This window comes from Bos indicus x Bos taurus, chromosome 4 (genome assembly GCF_003369695.1).
Source record: "Bos indicus x Bos taurus breed Angus x Brahman F1 hybrid chromosome 4, Bos_hybrid_MaternalHap_v2.0, whole genome shotgun sequence".
Lineage (NCBI taxonomy): Eukaryota > Metazoa > Chordata > Mammalia > Artiodactyla > Bovidae > Bos > Bos indicus x Bos taurus.
The window spans coordinates 63,685,640-63,711,609 of NC_040079.1; the positions used below are offsets into that span (position 1 = coordinate 63,685,640).

The 25,970-nt window shown below is 37.7% G+C and overlaps 1 protein-coding gene across 1 annotated transcript in view; it reads left to right on the forward strand.

Annotated features, from left to right (window-relative positions):
- Window positions 1–25,500, forward strand: part of ZNF277 (zinc finger protein 277) — a 134,475-nt gene extending 108,975 nt beyond the window's left edge. The window contains exons 5-12 of the mRNA XM_027539558.1: window positions 227–318; window positions 6,571–6,681; window positions 9,433–9,565; window positions 18,011–18,078; window positions 20,421–20,517; window positions 22,080–22,122; window positions 23,512–23,686; window positions 25,126–25,500. Coding sequence (XP_027395359.1) covers window positions 227–318; window positions 6,571–6,681; window positions 9,433–9,565; window positions 18,011–18,078; window positions 20,421–20,517; window positions 22,080–22,122; window positions 23,512–23,686; window positions 25,126–25,312 — 906 coding nt within the window. The 3' untranslated portion in view covers window positions 25,313–25,500. The remainder of the gene's footprint in view (window positions 1–226; window positions 319–6,570; window positions 6,682–9,432; window positions 9,566–18,010; window positions 18,079–20,420; window positions 20,518–22,079; window positions 22,123–23,511; window positions 23,687–25,125) is intronic.
- Window positions 25,501–25,970: the final 470 nt, after the last annotated feature.

A 25,970-nucleotide genomic window follows, 5' to 3' on the forward strand; every position in this document is an offset into this window, starting at 1 on the left:
TTTGTTTCCTGCATAGCTATCCAAATACTGTGTTGTCCGGCATTTAACTGTATGGACTTGGAATTTAGGTACAAGAACAGGAATGCAGAAATTTGAAATATCATCAGTGTTCATTTACTTCCTTTGTGCCTCTCTCCAGTTTCCTCCCAACCAGACCATGACATTTTTCACTAGCTAGCTATGCATTTATTACAGATAACATAATGTATCTGTTTTTCCTTTACAGAAAGAAATTCTGGAGCAACAGCAACAAGAACGAAATGATAACAGCTTTCATGGCATTTGTATGTTTTGCAATGAGGAGTTCCTCGGAAACAGGTAGCTGTTGTGTATGTATTTAAATGTTACTGTTTTTCATCTGAAAACTTATCAAAATGCTGACAGTGGGTGTTTTAATCTTATATAGATTAAGTTACATGCATTGGCTCAGTCCCCTTTCATATATCCACAGTAATTTTTTTTTTTTAATATACCAAACATCAAAGATGGAATGTAGTTGCTCTAAGCAAAGTAGGGGAATAAATTTTTTTAAAAGCCAGAAATAGATTTCTGTTTAATGTTGTAGGGCTTTTTAAAATCCGTTGACAGGCCAAGACCATGTGCAACAGATGTGCCCTTCTGTATTAACTTGTAAACTCTAAACCTTCAGCAGCTTTTGGTGTTTTATTTTTAAACATTAAAAATGATAAAGATCTAAGGGGGAAAATAAATGGGGAATTGGTAATTCTGTCACCAGCCCCAAATGGCCTAAAACCAACTGATATACTCTGATTCAGTTCTAAAACTAATCACATAGAGTTAGCATCAGATTCCACTGGAGAAGGGATAGGCTACCCACTGCAGTATTCTTGGGCTTCCCTTGTGGCTCAGCTGGTAAAGAATCTGCCTGCAATGCATGAGACCTGGGTTTGATCCCTGGGTTGGGAAGATCCCCTGGAGAAGGAAAAGGCTACCCACTCCAGTATTCTCGCCTGGAGAATTCCATGGACTATATAGTCCATGGGGTTGCAAAGAGTTGGACACAACTGAGCGACTTTCACTTCACTTCACTTCACTGTGGGTTTAAGGGCATCATCCCCTACAAGACTGCCCTCTCTTTAGATACCACACAAATTCAGAAATTCCCTTGGACAGCTGCACTTTTGACCAACTGGCTACAAATTCAGAGATTTCCACCAATAATTTGCTTAGGTTCATTAATTCACTAGAATGACTCACAAAACTCAGAAAAGTGTTAGCCATAAAAGATACAGATCAGGAACAGTCAGATTAAGAGGCACATAGAGCTGGATCTGGATAGGTCCTAAACACAGAACTTCTGTGCCTTCTCAAAGAATCAGAATCTATCACCTCCTGGCACGTCAACCAAGAATCTTCACTGAGTTTTGGTATCCAGAATTTTTACATGCTTCATTATGTGAGCATACTTACTTAATTTAATTATGGAACTTAGTCTCCAGACCCTCTCTCCTCTCTGGAGGTCAGGGTGGCTCTGGGTCCCTAAACTTTGATCACTTAGTTATTTAGTCTTTATGGCAATTAACCCCTGTTCTGAAACATTCTAGAAGCCTACCACAAGTTACTTTATTGGCATAACAAATTCCAAGGGTTTTTGAAGTTCAGTGCCTGGAACCAAAGACAAAGACCAGACAAATTTCTTTTTATACAACAGTAATATTTACAAGTGTACATTAAATACAAGTCATGAGGTTGTAACTCTAGGAAATGGGAATAGTTTTAATGACAACATAGAGTGGACAATCATTCTGCTGCCCACTTGAAGGAAAGCAGTCTTTAGTTTAAAAAAATGGCTAAGCACAGTATCCAACATTGTTGTCTGAAAAACATTGAAAAGGAGAGGGTAACTATTTGTTTGAATTTAGAAAAGGGTTTGGATGAAGCATCAATGTTGAAAACACCAGTTATGAAGATTTGATACTCATATAGATCAGTTAGCATAGAGGAAAACCTATGCCAAGGCTAGTCATTATGCTTTTAACACTGTCTGTTTCAAAGAGATTTATGGGGATGGCAGTGAGGACCAGCTATCTATCAAAAAGTTTACCAAGCGCTGCTACTTCCTTTTAACATGTTATTTCTGATTTAACATTAAGACTATGATTAACCCAGTAAGGAGCCATGTGACTATTATTAGGAATCTCTAGTATTAAAAATCTACAAATATTTTTATTTTCTATAGCTTAAGTTTTTTTGATAAATGTAGATACTGACATGATTTGAAATATATATCCTTATATTAAACTCAGGGATACATGGGTATCAGGATATAATGAGTGAAAGTTTGATAGAGAAAGGCAGTCAGCCTGTTGCAGAGACAGAAGTTTGCTTTATCTTGCACCATACAACCGAGTGCATGTGCATGCGTGGGTGCTCACTCTTCTCCGACTCTTTGCAAACCCATGGACTGTAGCCTGCCAGGCTCCTCTGTCCATGGAATTTACCAGGCAAAAATACTGGCGTGGGCTGCCATTTCCTACTCCAGGGGATCTTCCCAACCCAGGGATCAAACCTGCGTCTCCTGCGTCTTCTCCATTGGTAGGCAGATTCTTTATCACTGCACCACTTGCCACAGCTTTAACCAATGATAAAGAAAAGCAATGTCTTATTTTTATAAAATGTCCCCTATCCTTCTGCTGCTCTTGTTTATGAAAAGTCTGTTTATAATGAAAGATCAACAATATAACCTGATTCCAGCTATGCATGATATTAGCAATGTTTGGGGATTATATTTGTGTTCTTCCAGCCTGGGCATAAAAACAATAGAAAAACATATGGCGTGGATAATGGTCAAGGATAGAAAAATGAGGACATTCTTGCTATCCTGTGTTAATGTTTATTGTAGTGTCATTACTGATGAGATGGGATTTACTTATACCATTTTTCTGTTTATTAATAAAGTTTTTAAAAATTTCTTTCCTCCATTACTGCCTTCTTTTTTGGTGAGTAGACATTTTCTAGGGCACCATTTCAATTCCCTTGTTACTTTTACCTCATTTTTTGAGTTATTTTCTAGTGGTCTACTCACGATCCACTATAATTCACTGGAGATTACAACTGACATTTTAACTTAAAACAGTTGAACTCAGATTAATACCAGTGTAATTTCAACAAAACACAGAAAAATTTGCTCCAAAATGGCTTGCTCCTCCCCCACTCCTTTGTGCTATTATTGTCACATAAATTACATCTTTATACATAATAAGCTCATTAACATGTCTTTAAAATTTTTGTTTCATGCAGTTATTTTTACATCAGATATGGGAAGAAAAGATTTATAAACAGAAATTCATTTACACTGCCTTTTATATTTGACTATGTGACTACCTTTACCGGTGCATATTTTTTTAATGTATATTTGAATTACTATCTAGCATTATTTTATTTTATCCCAAAGGATTTGTTTTAGTTTCATATTGGGCAAGTCCTTTAACAATGAATTTGCTCAGGTTTTATTATCTGGCAATGTCTTGATTTCATCTTCATTTTTTCTCTTGGTATGGGTCTCTCTAATTTATTCTACATGAAGTTTATCAGGCTTCTTCAATGTTTCAGTTAATGTTTTCCATCAAATTTGGGGAGTTTTTAGCTGTTATTTCTTCAAATATTATTTCTGCCCCTATCCTTTTTGCTTTTGGGGAATCCTATTATACATAGATTGGTAGATGTAATAATCTCTGAGGCTCAATTTAATTTTCGGCGTTGTTTCTTCTTCTGTTCTGCAGACTGAAAAATCTCAATTGATCTTCAAGTTCATTGATTCTTTGTTCTCCAATTCAAATTTTCTTTTGGGCCCTTCTAGTGAATTTTTCATTTCAGTTACTATACATTTCATCTCCAGAATTTGTATGTTTTGTTGAATTTCTATCTTTTTATTAGTATTCCCATTTTCGTAAGGGTATCCTTCTTATACCTTTTTTTGATTATTTAGTCATGGTTTTCTTTAGTTCTTTGCACATATTTTTATAATCTAATTTATCTTATGATCTTTGTCTGTTATGTCCAACATTTGGGCTTACTCAGAAATAGTGACAGTTTCTACTGACTACTTTCTTTTCATATGGTAGGCCATAGTTTCTTTTCTTTGCATGTCTTGTAATTTGTTTGTTGAAAACTCAACATTTTAAATAATGTGATAACTACAGAAATTAAATTTGTCCCCTACGCAAACAGAGTTTTTGTTGTTGCTATTTGTGTATTTAGTGAGTTTCCTGAACTAATTCTCTAAAGCATGTATTGTTTGTCAAGTATGGCTGCTGAACATATCTACTCAGCTCAGTGTTCAATAATGATATGTCAGCGAGCCTTGAGAAAACATATCTTCTTTCCTTTGCCAAGGAGTTCTGTGTTTGGCTTGGGACCTATCTTCAGTGCTCCATCAGTTTACAGCTCTGCCTTAACTTTCACTTCCTGCTTGTATAGAGTCTCAGAGTCAGCCACCGGTGAGAGATTAGGGTCTTCTCAGGGATTTCTTTGGGATGCACACAGTCCTGCACATGTGTGTTTCTAGATCCTTAGAAGTCAATCCCCTATAATCATCTCATTCCCCAGATTTTCCATTTAAGTTTTGTGACCAACCTTTCATTTATCCCAATTGATACTGCTTCAGGCAAACTGCATTGTTTAACTATGTAGGGAAACCTTTATTCCTACAGTGAAACAAGGGAGAAATATTTGAGAAAGGAAGAATGCATTGGCTTAGCTCCCATCTCCTAACTTATGGACCCTAGATATCAAGCCTTTAGGTCCCAGAGAAATTGAGAGCAGTAATCTCCCATAAGTACATTCAGTACAACTCTTAAAAGTGAAAGATCCTAATGCCACATGGACTAGGGTGAAGTAATCCTTAATCCTCCTAATCCAGTCATAGGCCTTGAACCAGCTGTTAATGATTGCTGAATCCTTCCAGGTACAATATAGGGTCTGGATCTAGAGGCACTGAACTCTGCCCCAGCACAGGCTTGAGGTTAGGGGAAGCTCTCCAACCATCTGCCTCACAGCCTGCCACTCACCCATCCCAATCCCTGCAAGAGGACCCCAACTCTGCTTCTGCCTGGACCCTTCCACAGCCTGGGCCTCATGCCTGGAACCCCTGGAAAAGTCCAGCTCTGTCTGGGCTGTCCCTGGGGGATCCCCTTACAGGCCCAAAAGGTACTGTGGAGTAGTCCAGCACATGCTAGTTTTATTCAAATTTGTCTATAATACTTAAGTGGTTGGACAAATGGACATATGAACTATGAGATTCATAAATGTGTCTATTATATACTAAAGAAAAAAGTCAAATATTTTCATGAAGGTGGATGCTATATTTCACTTTCTGAAGAAAAAAAAAAAAAAAAAGCAATTTGGGGCCAGCTCCAGTACTCTTGCCTGGAAAATCCCATGGATGGAGGAGCCTAGTAGGCTGCAGTCCATGAGGTCACGGAGAGTCGGACACAACTGAGCAACTTCACTTTCACTTTTCACTTTCACGCATTGGAGAAGCAAATGGCAACCCACTCCAGTGTTCTTGCCTGGAGAATCCTGGGGACAGGGGAGCCTGGTGGGCTGCCGTCCATGGGGTCGCACAGAGTCGGACTCGACTGAAGCGCCTTAGCAGCAGCAGCAGCATGGGTCTAAACAAGTTAGAAAAAATAAACTGTGTAATGTCACTGAACATAGTCTGTCATTGGTATGTGTACTAATAAGTCCCCCAAAACTGTCACCTTTGTTTTATGAACTAAATTTGTGGCAAACGCCCAAAGTATATGTTTTACACATAAGATTTTTTCTGTGTAAAAGTTGCATTATATTACATAAATTAAAATTTTCCTTCTATACATGAACTGACCAAAAAGATGGTCATTGTGTATGCAAGTTATCATAACCCTTACATGAAATTAGATATGTGAACTGTGGATTCCAGTTTTGCATCCAATGATAAGCTAACTAAATGTCTGTGATCCTAGGTTATATTTGTTTATATATTTCTCTTGAGCAGTTATCTCTTCCTCATTTATTGGAAGAGTAGGCAAAGCACATTTATTTAATAGTTTAAAGGACAGATACTCAATTCACCAGTAGAGTGTAATCCTGCTCAGTGGCAGATTGTGGAACACATTTGGACTCCCTTTAAAGAACTGATATGCTTACATGCATACTATAACACAGACTTCCCTGGTGGCTCAGTGGTAAAAAATACACCTCCCAATGCAGGAGACACAGGTTCCATCCCTGAGTTGGGAAGATTCCCTGGAGAAGGAAATGGCAACCCACTCTGGTAGTCTTGTCTGGAAAATCCCATGGACAGAGGATCCTGGTGGGCTACAGTCCATGGGAATAGCAAAGAGTCAGACGTGACTTAGCGACCAAACTTCATAAGGCATTAACTCTTTCGTAGCCCAAATGTGCGTCGCATGTTTAACCTTAAGCAAAGGTTATCATTATATATATATATATGTGTATATATATATATATATATATATATTGTTATCATTATATAAATGATACTCCTGACCTGATTTGTTCCTAGATGAGTTATAAATAATGCAGATTGCTCAAATTTCTTCCTAGATCTATTCTTTTGAACCACATGGCCAGAGAACATGCTTTCAACATTGGATTGCCAGACAACATTGTAAACTGCAATGAATTTCTGTGTACATTACAGAAAAAGCTTGACAAGTAAGTACATTTTTATGAAACACAACCTAAAGCTATCTTAATCTTGGACTCCACTGTGAATTTTTAAAAATTAATAGTCACAAGTAATTAAAGAAATAGAATTTTCTCATTTCTCATGTTGGAGGAGTTCACATTTTGTATGACAGTCTTTATTTTGTGTAGATCATATTGCCTTTTAGTCGCCTTTAAATATAAATGTCATATGTAGCAAACAATGTATATACCACTGTAAGGTATGTTATATAGGGTATGAAAAATATACTTACCAGCATAAGAAAGAGAATGTGATTATGTCCCTTGAGTCTCCCTTTGTTCCCTTCCTCATTAGTATCTCCCTGAGTAACTACTATTCTTCACTTTGGATTCCTAATTTCTATGCTTCTCTCTATAATTATTCTACACATTTAGTAAAGTCAAATCCCTAGATATTATTCAACTTTAGGTGAAATATAGCATCCTGCTTGTATTTTTTTAACTTTAGTGTTAATTTACATTTATATATCATAACACTCCACTTTTCTTGAGGTTATATTCTGGCTGTTTAACTTGTAGAAATAGGGAATAAAATTCTGTACATCACCAAAATGTCTTTCAAAAATCTGTTCACTCTTCTTTCTAAGAAAGGGCTCAAGATTTTACTCTCAAACCCTAGTTTTATTCACTTAAATATAGTACTAATGAATGTGGTGTCTCAGCCCACAACATTTGGAGCAATAACATTGAGCAAGAAATACCCATTATAAAATTCTAAATTCAAATTCTGGTATCAACAGTACATTAAAACAAGTCTCTTCACTCTTTTAATGAATGATCCTTCATTTATAAAATAATACCAGGTGTGTTCTCTAGCAAGACTAGCAGTAATCAATATCCTTAACTTATTTCCCATAAATTGTTTACTATAAAGGAATATAGTTACTTCTGTGGCATAAAAAATAATTGAGATGTTGTTTGGTAAAGATGGAAAAGAATTCAAAAATAGCAACAAAAACTTATTTCAGTCATTTTGTTGTCAAACCCAAGTTCATGTGCCCAACACACAGTGAGACCAAGCAAACCAAAACATCAGTTTAACACAGAAAGGTTTATTGCAAGGGCCACACAAGGAAAACAGGTGGCTCATGCTCAGAAGACCAGAACTCCCTAATGGGTTTCAGGGAAGCAATTCTTTTATTTATTTAGTTTTTAATTGAAGGATAATTGCTTTACAGAATTTTGTTGGTTTCTGCCAAACATCAGTCATAGGTATATGTATGTCCCCTCCCTCTTGAACCCCCCTCCTATCTCCTTCCCCAGCCCACCCCTCTAGATAGTCACAGAGCCCCTGTTTGAGTTCCCTGAGTCATACTGAAAATTCCCCCTGGCTCTCTATTTCACATATGATAATATAAGTTTCCATGTGACTCTCTCCATACATTTCACCTTCTCCTTCCTTCTCCCTCCCACCACCCCATGTCCATAAATCTGTTCTCTATGTTTGATCAGCTTATGTACAATTCTCAGATTGATTGATGTTGAGTTAACAGGGCGGTATCACAAAGGTTAACATTATCAATCCTCAGGTTCCAGTAGATCTGGAGCCCACATGCCCATGGTCATCAGGAACTTCAAGAAGGAACTAAAAATTGCATGACTGCCATATGGCTGATTTACTATTCAAATTTATGCAAGTTCTCCTGACCCAACTGCTGTTTTTGTCACTACATGTTCCTATCTTGTCAGTCATTAATTCTTGAGATGGACTTTTGTGACTCAGGGAAGGCCTGGAAGACTGCAACTTTTCTGCAGGCAAGAGGCAGGCAGAGGACATGGTGGAATGGTTGTGTCCTGGGAATGCCCCATAGTGTCCTGCTCGGTTATAATTTTAGTGTTTTCATGAATTCTTTGTGACTAGAAAGTAGAACTCTTATGACTGTTGGGTAGAAGTTCCAGGCAATATCAACTGTCCAGCTTAGTATGAGAAAAGACATTTTGCTAGTAATCTGTTTGAAATTGGTCATTACTGCCTCATTAGGTAATGATTCCCAGTTAGGGGAAATACTCTAGCAGAAGGAACATGTGAATGATAAGATAGTAAAAGTAGTGCTTACTATGTGCCATGAATATGCTAGGCATTTTATTCATATATATATAATTAAGGCATGGTTTAAATGTGTTCATATATTGTTCATATTTTGTGTAAATTATTCTCATGGTTATGAATTTATATGTATACATTGTCATAAGTATTCTCTAAAATGTAGGTGTTATCTTCAGGTTAGAGATCAGAATATGAGTGGTAACAGAGATAATAAGTAACTTGACCAAGTCCCACAGCTGGAGTTAGGAGTTAGACCCTGCAAACCAGGTCATAGGATATGCCAAACCACAGACTAATCATTACACTCAGTGGAAGCAACCAGTGCTAGTTATCATTATAATTATTTGAAGAACATATTTTCATTTTTAGAATAGATAATTCAATTAGTAAAGCACCAAAATCAATTTGGGTAATTGATATCTTTATCATAGTTTTAACTAAATAGCCAAGTTGGCCAGTATAGCCAACTACAAAATAAACCACAACATACATCCTCTAAAGCCAAATGAATAAAGTGAGAGGGATTCCAAAAAGGATATTACATCCCATTTGAAAACTCTATGAGACCTAAAAAATGAGTAAATTTTAAGACCCAATAATAATAATAAAGGTCTACTGCAACAGCTATTCAAGGGTCTTATTTAATCTTGGTGTTTTTGTCTTTCTTGTAGCTTGCAGTGCTTGTATTGTGAGAAGACCTTCAGGGACAAAAATACACTTAAAGATCATATGAGGAAAAAACAGCATCGTCGGATCAATCCTAAGAACAGAGAATATGACCGATTTTATGTCATCAATTATTTGGTAAGGCTTTCTTTTCTGTTCATAATTTAAAATTTGATTGCATGTCTACAAACATCAAAATGTGGTTGAGGGATACTTTCAAGCAATGGTTAGTTTACAAAAGGTAATGTGATTTGATTTGTCTCTGATTTGCCAGGTGTTTATAATGTAAAAAGGTTGTGTCTCTAGAAGTCATAGGGATCTTGCTCAAATAAATAAATGTAAAACATCTGGATAGCCACACATTGCCCCCCATTTACTGTCTGTTACCTTGAGCACAGGGACTTCTATATTCTATATACTGTTGTATTCTGTATACTATATGTATGTACGTATGTTAGTTGCTTAGTCGTGTCCGACTCTTTGCAACCCCATAGACTGTAGCCCACCAGGCCCCTCCGTCCATGGGATTCTCCAGACAAGAACACTGGAGTGGGTTGCCATTTCCTTCTCCAAAAGGAACTATAGAAAGAAAGAAAGTGAAGTCGCTCAGTCGTGTCCAGCTCTTTGCGACCCCATGGACTATACCCTACCATGCTCCCCCATCCATGGAATTTACCAGGCAAGAGTACTGGAGTGGGTTGGCATTTCCTTCTCCAGTATACTATATACTTCTGTATATATTAATGCAGGGACTTCTATATTCTTTTCTAAAAACATTGTTGTCTGGGTGTGCTGGGTGCTGTGCTAGATAATCGTTTATAGTCTCTTCATTCATGCCCTTTTCTCCCATTAAAATATCTTCGCCTTTCTTTCCCACAAAAAAAAAGAATATATATATATATATATATATATAAAACTAGTAGGATGGATTGATGGGGTTATCATGTCAAGGATTTTAAATACTTTGTAAACTCTCCTTGCCCAGAAACCTCTGTACCATTTACTGGCCTCTGGAGATTACAGTCCTTTTTGTGTAAGGAGAGGTATTCAGTTGGAGGCGAATTTCCTTCTCTTTAGGTGCATTTGGAAATTTAAAAAGAGATTTTTGATTGACACACTGACTGGAGAGTGCTACCGGTCCTGCCCCAGTCTGCTGATCTTTATTTTACGTATACATAGCAAAGGAAGGAAACTCTTGTGGGAAGAGAGACCCTTTCCAGGGGCCCAAGAGTGGGCTCTTGTCTAACACTTGGAAATGAACTGTCCAAGGAGATTCTCGTGCTGGCAAAGCAAGAGACTTTATTAAGAAGGGGCACCAGGGGGAGAGCAGCAAAGAGAACCCAGGAGAACTGCTGTGCCACATGGCTCACAGTTTCAGGTTTTATGGTAAGTGGTTTAGTTTCCTGGTTGTCTGTGGCCAATCATTTTGACTCATGGTTATTCCTGGTGGCGCGCATATCTCTCAGCTCAAATGGATTTCAGCAGGAAGGATTCTGGGAAGTTAGTAGGACATATGGACTGGCGTCTCCTCTCTCCTTTTGACCTTTCCTGAATTCTCCCAGTTGGTGGTAACTTGTTAGTTCCGCATTACTTCCCAGGACCTCTTGTTGTATGATAACTCATGCAAAGTGGTTGTTACAGTGCCTGTCTAGGATTGGCAGTTTCAGTCAGTGGTTCTCTAACAAAACTACTCATGACAAGAGAAGGAGTTAAGTAATTCTGCCTTGGAATTGAAAGAAAGATGAGGAGTTCCAGTTCTGACAGCTTTCTAAAGCAAAAGAAAGTGTTTTTTGCTCTTAATTTGAAAGAATTTTAATCCAAGTCCATTGGCCACAAAAGGTGTAATTGATAATAATGAGCCATTTTATCTATTGGACAGAAAGCATATTCTGAATTATGTTGGAAGTCTCGGCTTTAGGATAAAATTTTTGCCTGTTCTAACTAATCCTTAGCATATTAAAATTCCCCTTGAGAAATAAGTTTAGCATGTGTTTAAAGATTGTCTCTGAAAGGTTGCCGTGGTTTGCTACAAATGTTTTACAACTAACTAAAGGTAAAGGCACCCTTTGAGTCTTTCAGTCTTCTCGTGAAATCACTCAGTCATTAATTCCTAGAGCAAACGCTACTTCAGGGCCCAGCCCAATCCAATACGGAATGGGCTTCAGTGTTAGCTCTAAGAAATATTCAGCTACTGCAGGAAGCCGTGGAAGCAATTTAATGTACTTTCTTCTGGGGCTCTTTTAAGCTAATAGTCAAGAGCTTAGGATTAGCAGAACATTGTATATAGCTGGAGGTGTTTATCTTTTAGAGGAGACTTCAGAGAAACTGCTCACTCGGATTCTGCTGGCACTTTTAGAAAAGTTCAATACGGGCATCAAATAGTGCAACTGTGAAAACTGGAATTATCCGTGAGGACCAGCTGGCTCTAGATGAGTGTGCCGGATTGTACTGCCCACGGAGAGCCCAGATTTCATGTGGGATGAATCGTGGCTTGAAAGAAGTACTTCAAGAGAATGTAAAGGCTTTAATAACATAAAAAATGAAAATTAAATCACTTCAGGGTAATATTGATAGATTTTTTTTTAAGGCTTTTGGTGGTGGGGGGGGTTCAACTTTTTATTTTGTATTAGGGAATAACTGGTTAACAATGTTGTCATAGTTTCAGGTGGACAGCAAAGAGACTCAGCCGTACGTCATGTACACATATCCATTCTCCCTGGTTTGGTTTTAATTAGCAGCTTTTTAGTACCTACTATGTGCCAGGTACAGGCTTCCCAGGGGTGCTAGTAAACAGGTAAAGAACTCTCTTGCAAATGCAAGAGATATAAGAGATCCAGGTTCAGTCCTGGGGTCAGGAAAATCCCCTAGAGGAGGGCTTGGCAACCCACTCCAGTATTCTTGCTTGGAGAATTCTACTGACAGAGGAGCCTTGGGGGGCTGAGTCCCATAGGGTCACAAAGAGTAGGATGTGACTGAAGCAACTTAGCACTCATGCATGGATGTGCCAGGTACTGTCTTAGATATTTGTATTAAGTCATTTACTCTTAACCACACCCCTGTGACACAGGTTTTGTCATTATCCTCTTTTATAGATTAGGTAACTAGAGCATAGAGAAGTTGCATGATTTTCCCAGGGTCACATAGCTAAAGCTTTCTGCATCAGTTTCCTTCCATTTTTCCTCAGTTTTTACAATTGAAATAGTACCAGTATCCACCTCTTATACTTTGGGTTGGTTTGGGGATTTGGTCAGTTAATGGTGATAAATTCTTAATGATCTACACACATACACACCCTTTGCCTATTATCTTTTATACCAAAGTAGAAGATGACGCATGGTCAAGGTAAAGCTGACTTTAATCAGTTCCTTAAGGGCTCTAACCCACAACCCTAGCCATCTTAGCTCTCTATGCTTTCCCATTGAGGCCAACAACAATAAAGTGTTTTGTTTCTGGAGTTTTTGGTTTTGTTTGTTTTTTTCCTTCTTTGACCACACTACACAGCTTATGGGATCTTAGTTCCCCAACCAAGGATTGAACCCATACCCTCGGCAATGAAAGCTTGGAGTCCTAACCACTGAGCTTCCAGGGAAGCCATAGGAAAGATTTGTTTTAAAAAACTTAAAAAGTGTTATGATGCCTTGTTGTTGTTGCTCAGTCACTCAGTTGTGTCCGACTCTTTGCGACCCCATGGACTGCAGCATGCCAGGCTTCCCGGTCCTTCACTATCTCCCAGAATTTGCTCAAACTCATGTCCATTTAGTCAGTGATGCCATCCAACCATCTCATCCTTTGTCATCCCCATATCCTCCTTCCCCCAATCTTTCCCAGCATCAGAGTCTTTCCCAGTGAGTCAGCTCTTCGCATCAGGTGGCCAAAGTATTGGAGTTTCAGCTTCAGCATCAGTCCTTCCAATGAATATTCAGGGTTGATTTCCTTTAGGATTGACTGGTTTGATCTCTTTGCTGTCCAAGGGACTCTAAAAAGTCTTCTCCAGCACCACAGTTTGAAATCATTATTAATTCTTCAACACTCAGCCTTCTTTGTGGTCCAACTCTCATGACCACTGGAAAATCCATAGCTTTGACTATATGGACCTTTGTCAGCAAAGTGATGTCTCTGCTTTCTAATACACTGTCTAGATTTGTCATAGCTTGGAAATGATATAAACTTAGCTTTGGAAAGAATTGAAAAAGCTAATAACATCTCTAAAGATGTACCAGTGCCTTAAGTTAGAGGAGTGCTTATCAGAAGTATCAATCTTAACAGTGTTCTTGGAATATTATAAATCAAGGTATAAAAAATATATAGGCTAAATAGATTTTTTAAAACTGTTCCAAATATTAATAGTGTATAGTTAGAGAAAAATGAGGGCCAATGGTTTTTCATTTTAGTTTTCTTTTAGACTTCATTAATGAAAATACTTATTATTAAGACTAAACTATTCTAAAAGTTTAATTAAACAGTAAATACATTGTTTTTTCTTAAGGACTTTAAAGAGCAGGACAATTTTTTATTGTTATTTTATAAATTTTTGGCTGTGCTACCCAGCTTGCAAAATCTTAGTTCCCCAACCAGGGATCAAACCCAGGCCCTCAGCAGTGGAAGCTCATAGTCCTAAACACTAGACCACCAGAGAGTTCCTGCTTTATTTTTTTTTAAGGATTAAAAGGAAGAAAAAAAGAAAAACAGAAATGAGAGACATTCATCATTTATTTCTCTGAGGGAAAAAGCTGATATGAGTGCGTGGATGTGGGCAAAAGATTGAATTGTTGGTTTAGTAGCTAGTGTCTGCACATCCATTTCTCACATCCTCTTTCTTTCAGAAGGAATTTCATTGACTTCATACATTCTATAAACATTTGAGTGCTTTCTAGGTACCAGATGCTGGTGGAACAGAAAGAAAAATATGGCAGAACAGCTACTACTTTCAAGGAACTTAGAGATTGGTGTGAGAACCAGATGTGTAAGCACATTAATTTCAACACTTTGTAATGGTGTATACAGAATTAATGTTTTGACCTCTCCTGTAGTAGATCTATGCGGTAATTGAGTCATGCACCCACAGTGTCCCACTTCGGAACAGAATTTTCAGACCAGCAGTAATGGAAGCATCCAGGGTATTCCTGGCAAGATACACTCTGAGAGTCATAAAAGGTGGGAGATCAATAAACGATGTCCTGATCCCTGGTCAGGACAAAGAGTCTGTTAAGGGTCCCTTTTGGGCTCAGCAAATTGATAGATTCCATCTTCTTTCTTGGGAGAAATAATTTGCCTGTTTAATAACTCATATCAGTTTTTTAATACTGATAGACTTGCAAATAAAATATATTAAAGGTCTTTTGCATAATCTAAATTATCTGCTTAGAGTTTGTGCTTTGTTTTCTCACAAACAGAAAGGTTCAATGGATTGGGGGTTGGGGGGGGAACAGCTGAAGGGACAAGGTCCCAGGCAGTTTCACGTTCAAGTACTCTTGCCTCAGAGGGCAGCAGACTGCTTGACATCATCTTCAAGGCTTCAGCTACATGTTCTGTAGGTGCTCATGGCTCAAGGCCTGAGCTTTACTAAAGGGAAGTATTTTTGCAGTGGTATTATCATTTTTTTGATTTAAATTTTTTTAGTTTTAAAATATACAAACCCATCTGTAACAAAACATTGTTGTTGTTTAGTCGCTGAGTCATGTCCAACTCTTTGTGACCGCATGGACTGTAGCCCACCAGGCTTCTCTGTCCATGGGATTTCCCAGGCAAGAATACTGGGATGGATTGCCATTTCCTTCTCCAGGGGATCTTCCCAACCCAGGGATCAAACTCACGTCTCCTGCATTGGCAGACAGATTCTTTACTGTTGAGCCATCAGGGAAGCCCCAACAAAAGAACGCTGTTAACCTATTTTTCAGTTTTGTTATGATTCTCTCTACTGTAATTATTTACATTTAAAACACTGTATGTGTTTCTGATGGATTTTTTTGTGTGTAAGCATATGTAAGTCTGTGAGTTTTAGGGATGAAAGGGTGCTGGGTGAAAGGGACCTTTTTCCCCACCCTCTCATTGATCATAAGCCATCTGATGCAGAGGTTTGAGGAGGTGTTCTGAACATCTTTACTGACATGCCTTCCCAACTTTGGTTTGTTTTTTTTTTTTGCGTTCTTCTCTTTCCTGATATGATTCATTAGTAGGCATAGTGTCTTAATCAGAGACTAAATTTTTTTTTCTCTTTGTGTCTTGTTCTTATAATAAATCATACATTTAACTGTACCAAGGCGGAGCACTCTAGGAAAGTCACATTCAAATCACTTGTTTCCTATTATACTAATGAACACAGAGTTCCATTTTGTTCTCAAGCGGTAAATGGTTAGTGCTGTATTGCCTAGATAAATCCCTGTGTTGTGCTTAATACTGAGAAAGCTGTAAAGCAATGCTTTGACTTTGGAAGTTTGACAGTGAAAGATATTTTTCATCATTTTGGGCTCAAAACATTTATTGATAAGTAACATTTGCTTGTATTGTTGAATGGTAATACCCCAAATGACCCATCCTTGAGTAATATCTTGCAGCAGTGGCCTTCAGTCTGTGTCCACAGAGACCAACCAATGCATAAAAGATTTAATTCATCACCAAAAATTCCATCTAATAAGAATCCTGTTGGCAATGGTGAGGCCATTCTTATTGTTCATAATGATGCTTAGACACTTCATGACGACTCTGGGAAGTCCATTATGGAGTCCAAATTAACTGTCTCTAATGACGTTATGGTAAATCTCTGTGTGTCTGAGTTTATGCATCATTTAGCTGATAGATAATGACAGCTGCAAAACCTCTCATTAAGTTGATGAATGATAGATGTTCTTTTTCTCTAAATCATAATGGCTCTTGTCCTTTGTGTTTAGTTAAATGATTACCTTCCTTAAGAAAATGTTTCTAACTGAGAGTAAATTCTGGTAATGTTTTTCTAAATAAAGGATATAAAACAGGGATATCTGTATTATATCAGGTGAGGCTGGACTTGACAGTTACCATGGTTTAACTGCTTGGAAAAGTGCCCAGTAATTTCTCTGTATCCCTCTTTAATGCAGTGTCTGCTTTTGCACGGCACAGTGGGAAGATTGAGTAGAGAGAGAAGAAAGGCCAAGAGAAAGAAAGAAATGACTCAAGGGAGAAAAGAGACATGGTTGGGCCAAAAGAAAGCATTCCTGCTCATCACTGCATTAAGTTTTGCTGAAACTATGACTAAATTTGTCTGACATAGCCCTGCAAAGTGGAACTCCTCCATGAACTGTAAGAGATAAAAGGGATTTGAGTATATATTTGAGTACCAACTATTACCTGGTACCATGTGATTTTTATACATTAACTATTTACTCAACATGCACAAAACTTTTGAAGTAAGATCTAAATTGGCATCACATTTTTTAGATGTTTTCAGTTACAGTTCAACTCAAAAAGATAATTTCAGATTATAAGACCGACGCACTGCCTACTGCGGATATTTGGCAAAACTAATACAATTATGTAAAGTTTAAAAATAAAATAAAATTTAAAAAATAAAATAAATAAAATAAAATAAAAAGATAATTTCTAGTACCCACTGTGTGCCCGACTCTGGAAATATAACAGTGAACAAAACCCATGTCTTCATAGACATTCTAGTGCAGAAGACAGAAAATAAGAAAACAGATCCACAAAATGATTTCAGGGTATGATCAATGCTTTGAAGAAAAATAAAGCGTCCTAGCAGAATAAAAAGTAACTTGAAAGAGGGGTGTTTTAGACAGTGTTCAGAAAAAGCAGTGGTAACGTTCAGGATGATGGAACCACATCAGGATATGTGAGGTGAACGATGCCAACAAGTGTAGAAGTAACCAGGTGGAAGTCAGCTTGCTGTGTTCAAGCAGGAACCAAAGAGTGGTCTGACCAGAGCCAGCTAAGCATGAGAAAAAGTGCTGGAACACAGTGATAGAGAGGGAGCCTGGCAGACCATAGAGGCCTTATAAGCCATGGGAAGACCTCTGCATTTTGTTTTGAGTATGAGAAGCCCTGGGAGGGGTCAGACAAACAGCGAGGTACCCTGTAGAAAGTTCACTGTGGCTGCTGTCTGGGAAATAGACTTTTGAGAACCTCAAATAGAAACAGAGTCCAGCTAGGAGAGTCTTTCTCAAAAGATATTAGTGGTTTTTCTAAAAGATCCCTAAGAGATTCCTGTGTACATCCAGGGCTGAGAAATGCTAATTTACATTTAACAGAAAAGAATCTGACTGAAAGGTTATCTCTGCTTCTCTAAAAAAGAAAAGCATATTAAAATGTTATTAAACATTATTACATGCTTTTCAAATGTTTGATTTAGGATATATCTGAAATCCTAACCATTTAGGATATATCCTAAATCCTAAACTTCGAGTTAGAATGTATCATTTCTTACCCTGAAATAACAGCTTTACTGTATTCTGCTTGTATTGTTTTAAAACCATTTGCATTTAGGTACTGTCTTGTTTTGTTTTGAGTTCAGTGTCTACTTTCTCTTTCCTCTCCCCTCTTCCCCCTTCACCTCCCCTCTTTATCTCTAATCCCTCTGTTCTTCCTTCAAAGGAACTTGGAAAATCGTGGGAAGAAGTTCAACTAGAAGATGATCGGGAGTTGCTAGAGCATCAGGAAGAGTAAGACTTATTATTGATGGTACTTAATCACAGTATTTTAAGAGAAGGAAAATAGTTATTTATTTTGATTTTAAGTTACCATTCTGAAAAGATAGAATAAAAAGAAAGAGAACCCTTTCTGTAAGCCATGCGTCCTTTCATGTAATATAGCCAAAACTTGAAATAAAAATAACTTTTGATACTTCGTACCAGTCAGAATGGCCATCATCAAAAAGTCTGCAAATAATAAACTCTGAAGAAAGTGTGGACAAAAGGGTACCCTACTACACTTTTGATGAGAATGTAAATTGGTACAGCTACTATGGAGAACATTATGTAGGTTCCTTAAAAAACTAAAAGTAGAGCTAGCATATGATCCAGCAATCCCCCTCATGCACATATGTCCGGAAAAGATGAAAACTCTAATTTGAAAATATACATGTACCCCAATGTTCATAGCGGCACTATTTACAGTAACCAAAAGATGGAGGCAACCAAAATGTCCGTGGACAGATTAATGGATAGAGAAGATATAGTATACAAACAGTGGAATATTACTCAATCATAAAAAAAGAACGATATAATGATATGCCATTTGCAACAACATAGATGGACTGAGAGATTATTATACTAAATAAAGTAAGTCAGAGAAACACAGATATCACTTGATATCACTTATATGTGGAATCTAAAGCTATGACACAAATGAATTTATTTACAAAATAAAAATAAACTAACAGACATAGAAAACAAATTTATCTTTACTAAAAGGGAAAGGGGGTGATAAATTTAGGAGTTTGCTATTAATAGATATACACTTCCATATACAAAATAGATAAACAACAAGGTTCTACTGTATAACATGGGAGATTGTAGACAATATCTTGTAATAGCCTTTAATGGAAAAGAATCTGATTAAAAAAAACAGATTTTTTATCAAATATTTTATTAAAAACATATATGCTTATAAAATGATTTTATATATATATATACACAAATATATACATATATAACTGAATATATACATATAACTGAATCACTTTGCTACATACCTGAAACTAACACAACATTGTAAATCAACTATGCTGCTGCTGCTGTCACTTCAGTCGTGTCCGACTCTGTGTGACCCCGTAGACGGCAGCCCACCAGGCCCCACCATCCCTGGGATTCTCCAGGCAAGAACACTGGAGTGGGTTGCCATTTCCTTCTCCAATGCAGGAAAGTGAAAAGTGAAAGTGAAGTCACTCAGTCGTGTCCGACCCTCAGCGACCCCATGGACTGCAGCCTACCAGGCTCCTCCATCCATGGGATTTTCCAGGCAAGAGTACTGGAGTGGGGTGCCATTGACTATACTTCAATAAAATTAATGATAATATCAAAATAAGTTTGACATAATTAAAACAACTGTTATTCCAACTAAATAGTGTTTTGCTACTACAGCTGATCATTGAGCACACAGGTAATATATAATTCAGAGAAAATATACTCCAGAATTCTTTACTCATTAGTCCATTGATCCCTAGACCTTAAACTGATATGATATTTGAACTCTCCATGCTTCTTACTGTTGGAACAGAGAACATAACAACTAAATTGAGGTTAACTTTGTTCTGTGTTCATCCCATTGATGACTAACTTAAAACATTCACAGCTTCTTTGCTTGAAATTATAAGCTCGAGAAGTATTCTTTTCAACCTAAAAGGATTCCCCGTTATTCATCTTCCTCTCACTCAAAGCTGTTCAGCCTTTTGTCTCTCCTGGGATTTTGCTTCTCCTGGTTTAGCAGTGACAAGAAGTTGACAGTATCTCAAAAAATAAATGCAAGGAAGGGAGAAAGTGGTAAAAAGGCCCTGTATTCTTTTTGATATCTGCCATCAAATTTAACACTTGCCCCATTTGAAATGATCTGTATTTCCCACATGAAAGATACAAGGTTGCCTTTTTAAAATACACCATTTTTCATGCAGAAACACACTCTGGGCACTGACTGCACCTCACAGCATGCACACTTAGTGGCTGTAGTTAACGAGAGAGCATCCCGTCTCCTGATACGTCTTCTCTGCAAATTAAAACTGGCTGTCTCAGAAAGACATGGTGCTGATTTTGTAGTGAAATAGCTGCTCAGAAAGAGAGGCAAATATAAGAAAATAGAGCAGCACCTGTTTGCTATTTATATTAATTTCATGGTGCTACTTTGAATTTCAAAAATTGTATCAAAAAGTCATAATATAATATGACAGTCTTTACAGAAATACCAGATTTGAAAGAGACTGGCAGGGTTTCTTAGGGAGCAGAAAGTAATACCAGGTCATTGTTCTGTATATCCTTGAAGCTCCATGTTTGCCATTTTATTTTTAACACAGTGACTGGTCTGATTGGGAAGAACACCCTGTGTCTGCTGTCTGCCTATTTTGTGAAAAGCAAGCAGAAACAATTGAGAAATTATGTGTCCACATGGAGGTGAGATACTTTGATTCATTTGACATTGTTTTGTTGTTCTGACAGGGAGAAGTTGATGGTTACTGCAACCTCATCATCTTATACCTTTGTCTCTTGATTATTTTCCCCTTCCTTAAAGTTCTGTAAGCAAAATGGAAGTCAGGGAGGGTCCATCAAACAGAAGCAGAACTAGGGGCAGTTAAGCGGAGTTCACTGAACCTGGGTGAACTGTTAGTTTGGTATTTCACAGACCACTGATGCCATCCCACCTCTGATATGTTTACGAGATAGTTCTGCCTTAACCTGTTGGATCTGCAACCACAATTAACAATACCTGGGATGTGGACAGGTTCTGAGTCTTTTTCCCAGTGCTTTCCGTGCTGGTGAACAAGGAGAGCAGGAAAAGAGAAAGTTGCCTTTTACAGAGCCCTTGGGAGGGATGGAGGTGGAGAGGGCACAGGGTGTGGTTTTACAACTCCCTCAGTTACCAGGATTTGAAGAGAAGAAATTTGAGGACATTACCAGTTTGTGTTTTCTCTTCTGCATGCTATTCTTCTATTATATTGGGAGTTGAGTATAATAGAAAAATATTACTGGATTATTCTGATATGCCCTCTCTCCCATCCCCCCCACTCAGCTCTAAAGCAGTGGAGCAGACTCTCCTGTTTGACCCACCTTCATTCTCATTCATAAAAACTGTTCTTAGTTCAGTAAAACTAGGACCTGGAAGGTGTTCAAAAGGCTATGGGCATTTACTCAAGAGGAAGGAGAATCATTTTGTCTGAAGCAGGTTGTCACTAGTACGTATGTATACTTTCCAGTCTTAAATATCCTAATCTCATAATATCCTAGTCTCTTTGAATTGAAAGGTGCCTTAGTCCCTCTATCCTGTGTAAGAATTCCCTTTGCAGGATCCTCAACCTCTGCTGAGTCACTTTCAGTGATAACATATCATGGAATTCTTAATTATCCTGCCTGTGGTGCTACACAGAATGCCTTCATAGAGAGTTAGATGGTCTTTATTCTCTGTAAGCTTGTAAGTTGAAGCATTTACCCAGATGGGCGATTGTAGAAATGGAACAGAATAAAAATAAGCCTGTGCATCGTAAAAGTCAAAAGACATATAATTTGTGGGAAGATATAAGTGAGGAGAAACTTGCAGGTTTAAACACCATATTTGACAGTATAAAAGGAAAAGCAGAATATTTAAAATTACCTATCTACTTGTGAAGCAAAGGACCTATAGTCATAATTCTACTCCAGACACAGAGTATAGTAGGGCTACATTTACCTAGAGACTGAGGACTCTTTTGTCAGACTGCAGAGTGCATACAGAGTAAATGATAAAAACTGGAGATACAAGCTGTGAACAACTAAAATGTTTTAACTGATTGACATGACTTGTTTGGACTGTGCTTTATAAAGCAATTAGATGTAGATTTTGAAGACTTTGAAAACAGATGATGAACTGAGACTGAATTCTGCAGTGTTCAGACTCCTGTGAATAAGCCGTCTGTTTGTACTTCCATCCTGAAAGATTAAATAATTTATATGCTCACAGATACATTCATTCCTTTTTTTAGGATGCACATGAATTTGATCTCCTCAAAATAAAGTCAGAACTTGGTAAGTTTGATTCGGAAATTGTTTTCCATGATGTTGCTTTTTTTCATACACTATCCCGTGAACGATGCCTGTGTTCTGCAGTTGTGATTGGAGAGTGTACAAGCCAAAATGTGTCTCTCCACAGATGGTCTCAATGGGACTGCCTGAAACAGTGATTCACAGTCTTAACTATAATATTCAAATATGGTTTTGATTTATAGGTTTTTTCCCTACGTATATGATGTCAAATAAAACAGGGCATCCCAGGTGGCACTAGTGGTAAGAACCTGCTTATCAGTGCAGGAGACATAAGAGACGTGACTTCGATCCCTGGGTCCAGAAAATCCCCTGGAGGAGGGCTTACAAGTTAATGATTAATTTCTATTGTAAAGTGTAGGGGGCTAGTGGAAAAAAGCATGGATTTTGAAGTCAGACTGGAGTTCACAGTCCAGCTCCAGCACTTACTAGCTGTGTGACATTGGGCCTTGGCTCAGCAGAATGTTATAGAGAATGTATAGTGTATGAAAGACACCTACTGCCTTGCTTGGTAGTGTAGCTCGAGTGTTTATTATAGATGTACCCAAGTAGATCACCATGATAGAAAAATTAGTGTCATGAAGACGTAAAGTACTGACTTGCTAATATATCCAAGACCATAAAAAGCTCAATGCTGCTGCTGCTAAGTCGCTTCAGTCGTGTCTGATTCTGTACAACCCCAGAGATGGCAGCCCACCAGGCTCCCTGGTCCCTGGGATTCTCCAGGCAAGAACACTGGAGTGGGTTGCCATTTCCTTCTCCAATGCAGGAAAGTGAAAAGTGAAAGTGAAGTCGCTCTGTCATGTCTGACCTTCAGTGACCCCATGGACTGCAGCCTACCAGGCTCTTCCATCCATGAGATTTTCCAGGCAAGAGTACTGGAGTGGGGTGCCATTGCCTTCTCCGAAAAAGCTCAATGCCCACCCCTCAACTCACCAGCTACTTTCCTAGACTCTTGAAAGTGTTACTTTACTTTATTGCTCTTATACACATGTATATGTGTATGTAATAGGTTAATAGTCAAGAACATGGGCTGTGGAGCGAACAGCCTGGTGTCACATCCTGGCTCTACCACTTACTGGCTATGCAGCCTTGGACAGCTTCCTGATGTATAATGTGGATACGGTAACACCTATGTGGTAGGGTGTTGTGGAGATTAAATGTATTAATGCATGAAAAGTGATTAGAGCAGTGCCTGGTACATAAGCAGTATATAAGTACTGGCTGTTATTATTTTCTGTCTATGCTTTAAATCTGCACTGCCTCTTCAGGTTGGTTAATAAAGAGAACTGGTTCTTTAAAAAAAAAAAATTGCAACAGTGTAAAAATGGGTCTGACCAGTTGTCTGATGATTCTGTATACTATCATTTTCAGGATTAAATTTCTATCAGCAAGTGAAATTGGTCAATTTCATTCGGAGGCAGATTCACCAGTGTAGATGCTATGGCTGCCAGGAGAAGTTCAGGTCCAAAGCAGACTTAAGGACTCATATGGAAGAAGCGAAACATACTGCGCTGCTTCCTGAAAAACAGATATGGGATCAACCACAGTGAGTTCTGCTCAACCAGACATACATTTCTTTGCTCCTTCTCCATTATCTCATCCATTTATTTAATTCCTTTAAACTTAAATAAAAGATAAGTGCAAGTCTATTGTAAAAAGTAAAAATCTTCAAAAACCTTGGTTTTAAAATAATCTCCCTGTTACAGATATAATCAACTACTTCAAATTTTATGGTGTAGTGATATGGATAGCAATAGATAGATATAGAAATATAGATTTTTAAGTTATATTTTGTTAATAAAGTATTTAAAAGCATCTTCTATATCCACTACACATCTATTGCATCATTTTTAATGGTTGCCAAATATTCCATTGTATGGATATTTGCTAGATGTTTAGGATTTTTATGTTTTGCTCTTCTAAATAGATGCATATGCCTACATTTTTGCACACTTACATAATTATTTCATTTAGATAAACTCCTAAACATAAAAGTACTGTGTCATACAGTATACCACTACTAGGGCTTTTGATGCATGTTTTGCATCCTGGTGCTTTTAAAAACATCAAGCATTTGTTCTTCTAGTATGTACCTGTTGAGATGGTCTCAGACTCCCAGGTATCCTTTGCCAGTCTCACCTTCTGAGACAGTTCTCTAATCACTCTGGATAATCTCAGTTGAGGGAACCTCTGGGAGGTTGTGGGGTTCCAGCTCCAGAGAGATTCCTCTATTCTCAGGGAATGTTAAATCAGAGCCCCCCAGGAGTCTAGGCAAAAAGCTCTAGTTTTTCCTCTTTAGAAAATTCCAGATTTATGAGAGGCAGAGTCAGCCCTGGACTAACCTGAGACCCAGTTCCTATAATTCTTCTTATACAAGTCAAAACCTTTATATTTCAGAACTAACTCCAGAGTGTGTCCAGAGAAGGAACCAGAGTAATAGACTTAAAATTCTATAGATGTTTTTAATTTTTTTAATTTATAATGAAGAAAATAGTGATGATTAGATTGGGGGAAGAGGAGGGACTCCACACATGGAAACAGTTGTTTTTATTGGATATTTGAAGGAGTAGTGTGTGAAAGAGTAACTGTATTTGAACTTTGCTATCCCTAGGGCAGAACTGAAACCTTTGAATAGAAATGAGAGGAATGTCGTTTTTAGCTTTATACAAGGAGGTATTAAATTGATAGCTAGAGCTGCCTGATAGTAGAGTAGGCTGCCTTTTAAGATAGTATCTTGTTATGTTAAATATCAAGCAAAGGCTGAAATGCCAGCTAACAAAGATACTAGTAAGACTGATGTCAGCCAATAAAGGTCAAAGTAAAATTAATTCAGAAGTTCTCTCGTTTACAGCCTTTGCAAAATGTAGTTGAAACTGTTGGCAAAGAAACTTAGCAAAATTATAGTAATGTGTACATTCAACTGCTGAGAAATTTTCTAGATAATCTATAGTTTTGGTTATTCAGTCTATTTGTGGTTGTTTTCAGGTATTACTTTCCAACTTATGAAAATGACACTCTGCTGTGTACACTGTCTGACAGTGAAAGTGACCTGACAGCTCAGGAACAAAATGGAAATATTGCCATCATTAGTGAAGATACATCTAAACTGCATGCTTTGAAACAAAGCAGTATTTTGAACCAGTTGCTACTACATGAGTCCTTGAAAAACTAGAAGAAGCTGCCACAGAAGCAATGTTTCATGTTTTCTCCTGTGAGACAGACACGAAAGATACTTTAAAGTTGAATGTCAGCAAAGGATTAGTCCTTGGTAAAATAAAACTTTTAAAACATGATTTTTTTCCACAAGTAAAGTAGAAACTAAATAAAATGAAGGCTTTTTGTATTTGGGCTCTAAAGTTTTATTATGTAATCATTGTAACTCATATTTATCTATAACAAGGAAGACATATAAATCAAAAAGAAATGACATGTTCCAATTATTTATACACCTGATTTCAACCAGTAGTTTCAGTCTCTTCCCCACAGACTTTCTTCATCCAACAAGTCACAAAATTTGACAGATGTGTACTTTCCGTACTACACTGGGTCAGCTGTAAATGTAGTGACCAGCAGAGGAGCCACAGAAGGGAGGAACAGTGGGCAAAGTCCTGGATAATGCACACGCTGGACACTATTTTGGAATAATCAAGATCTGACTATATTATTATTATTGCTTTCCACTTAGAGTTACTAAACTGAAACTCCTTAAAAATGGACTTCAAGACAACTTCACTTTCCCTAACAGATAAGTATCATTTTTTTTATAAACCACATATGTGGTATATGACCACAATACCATTATAACATTTAAATAAAGTTAACAATGACTT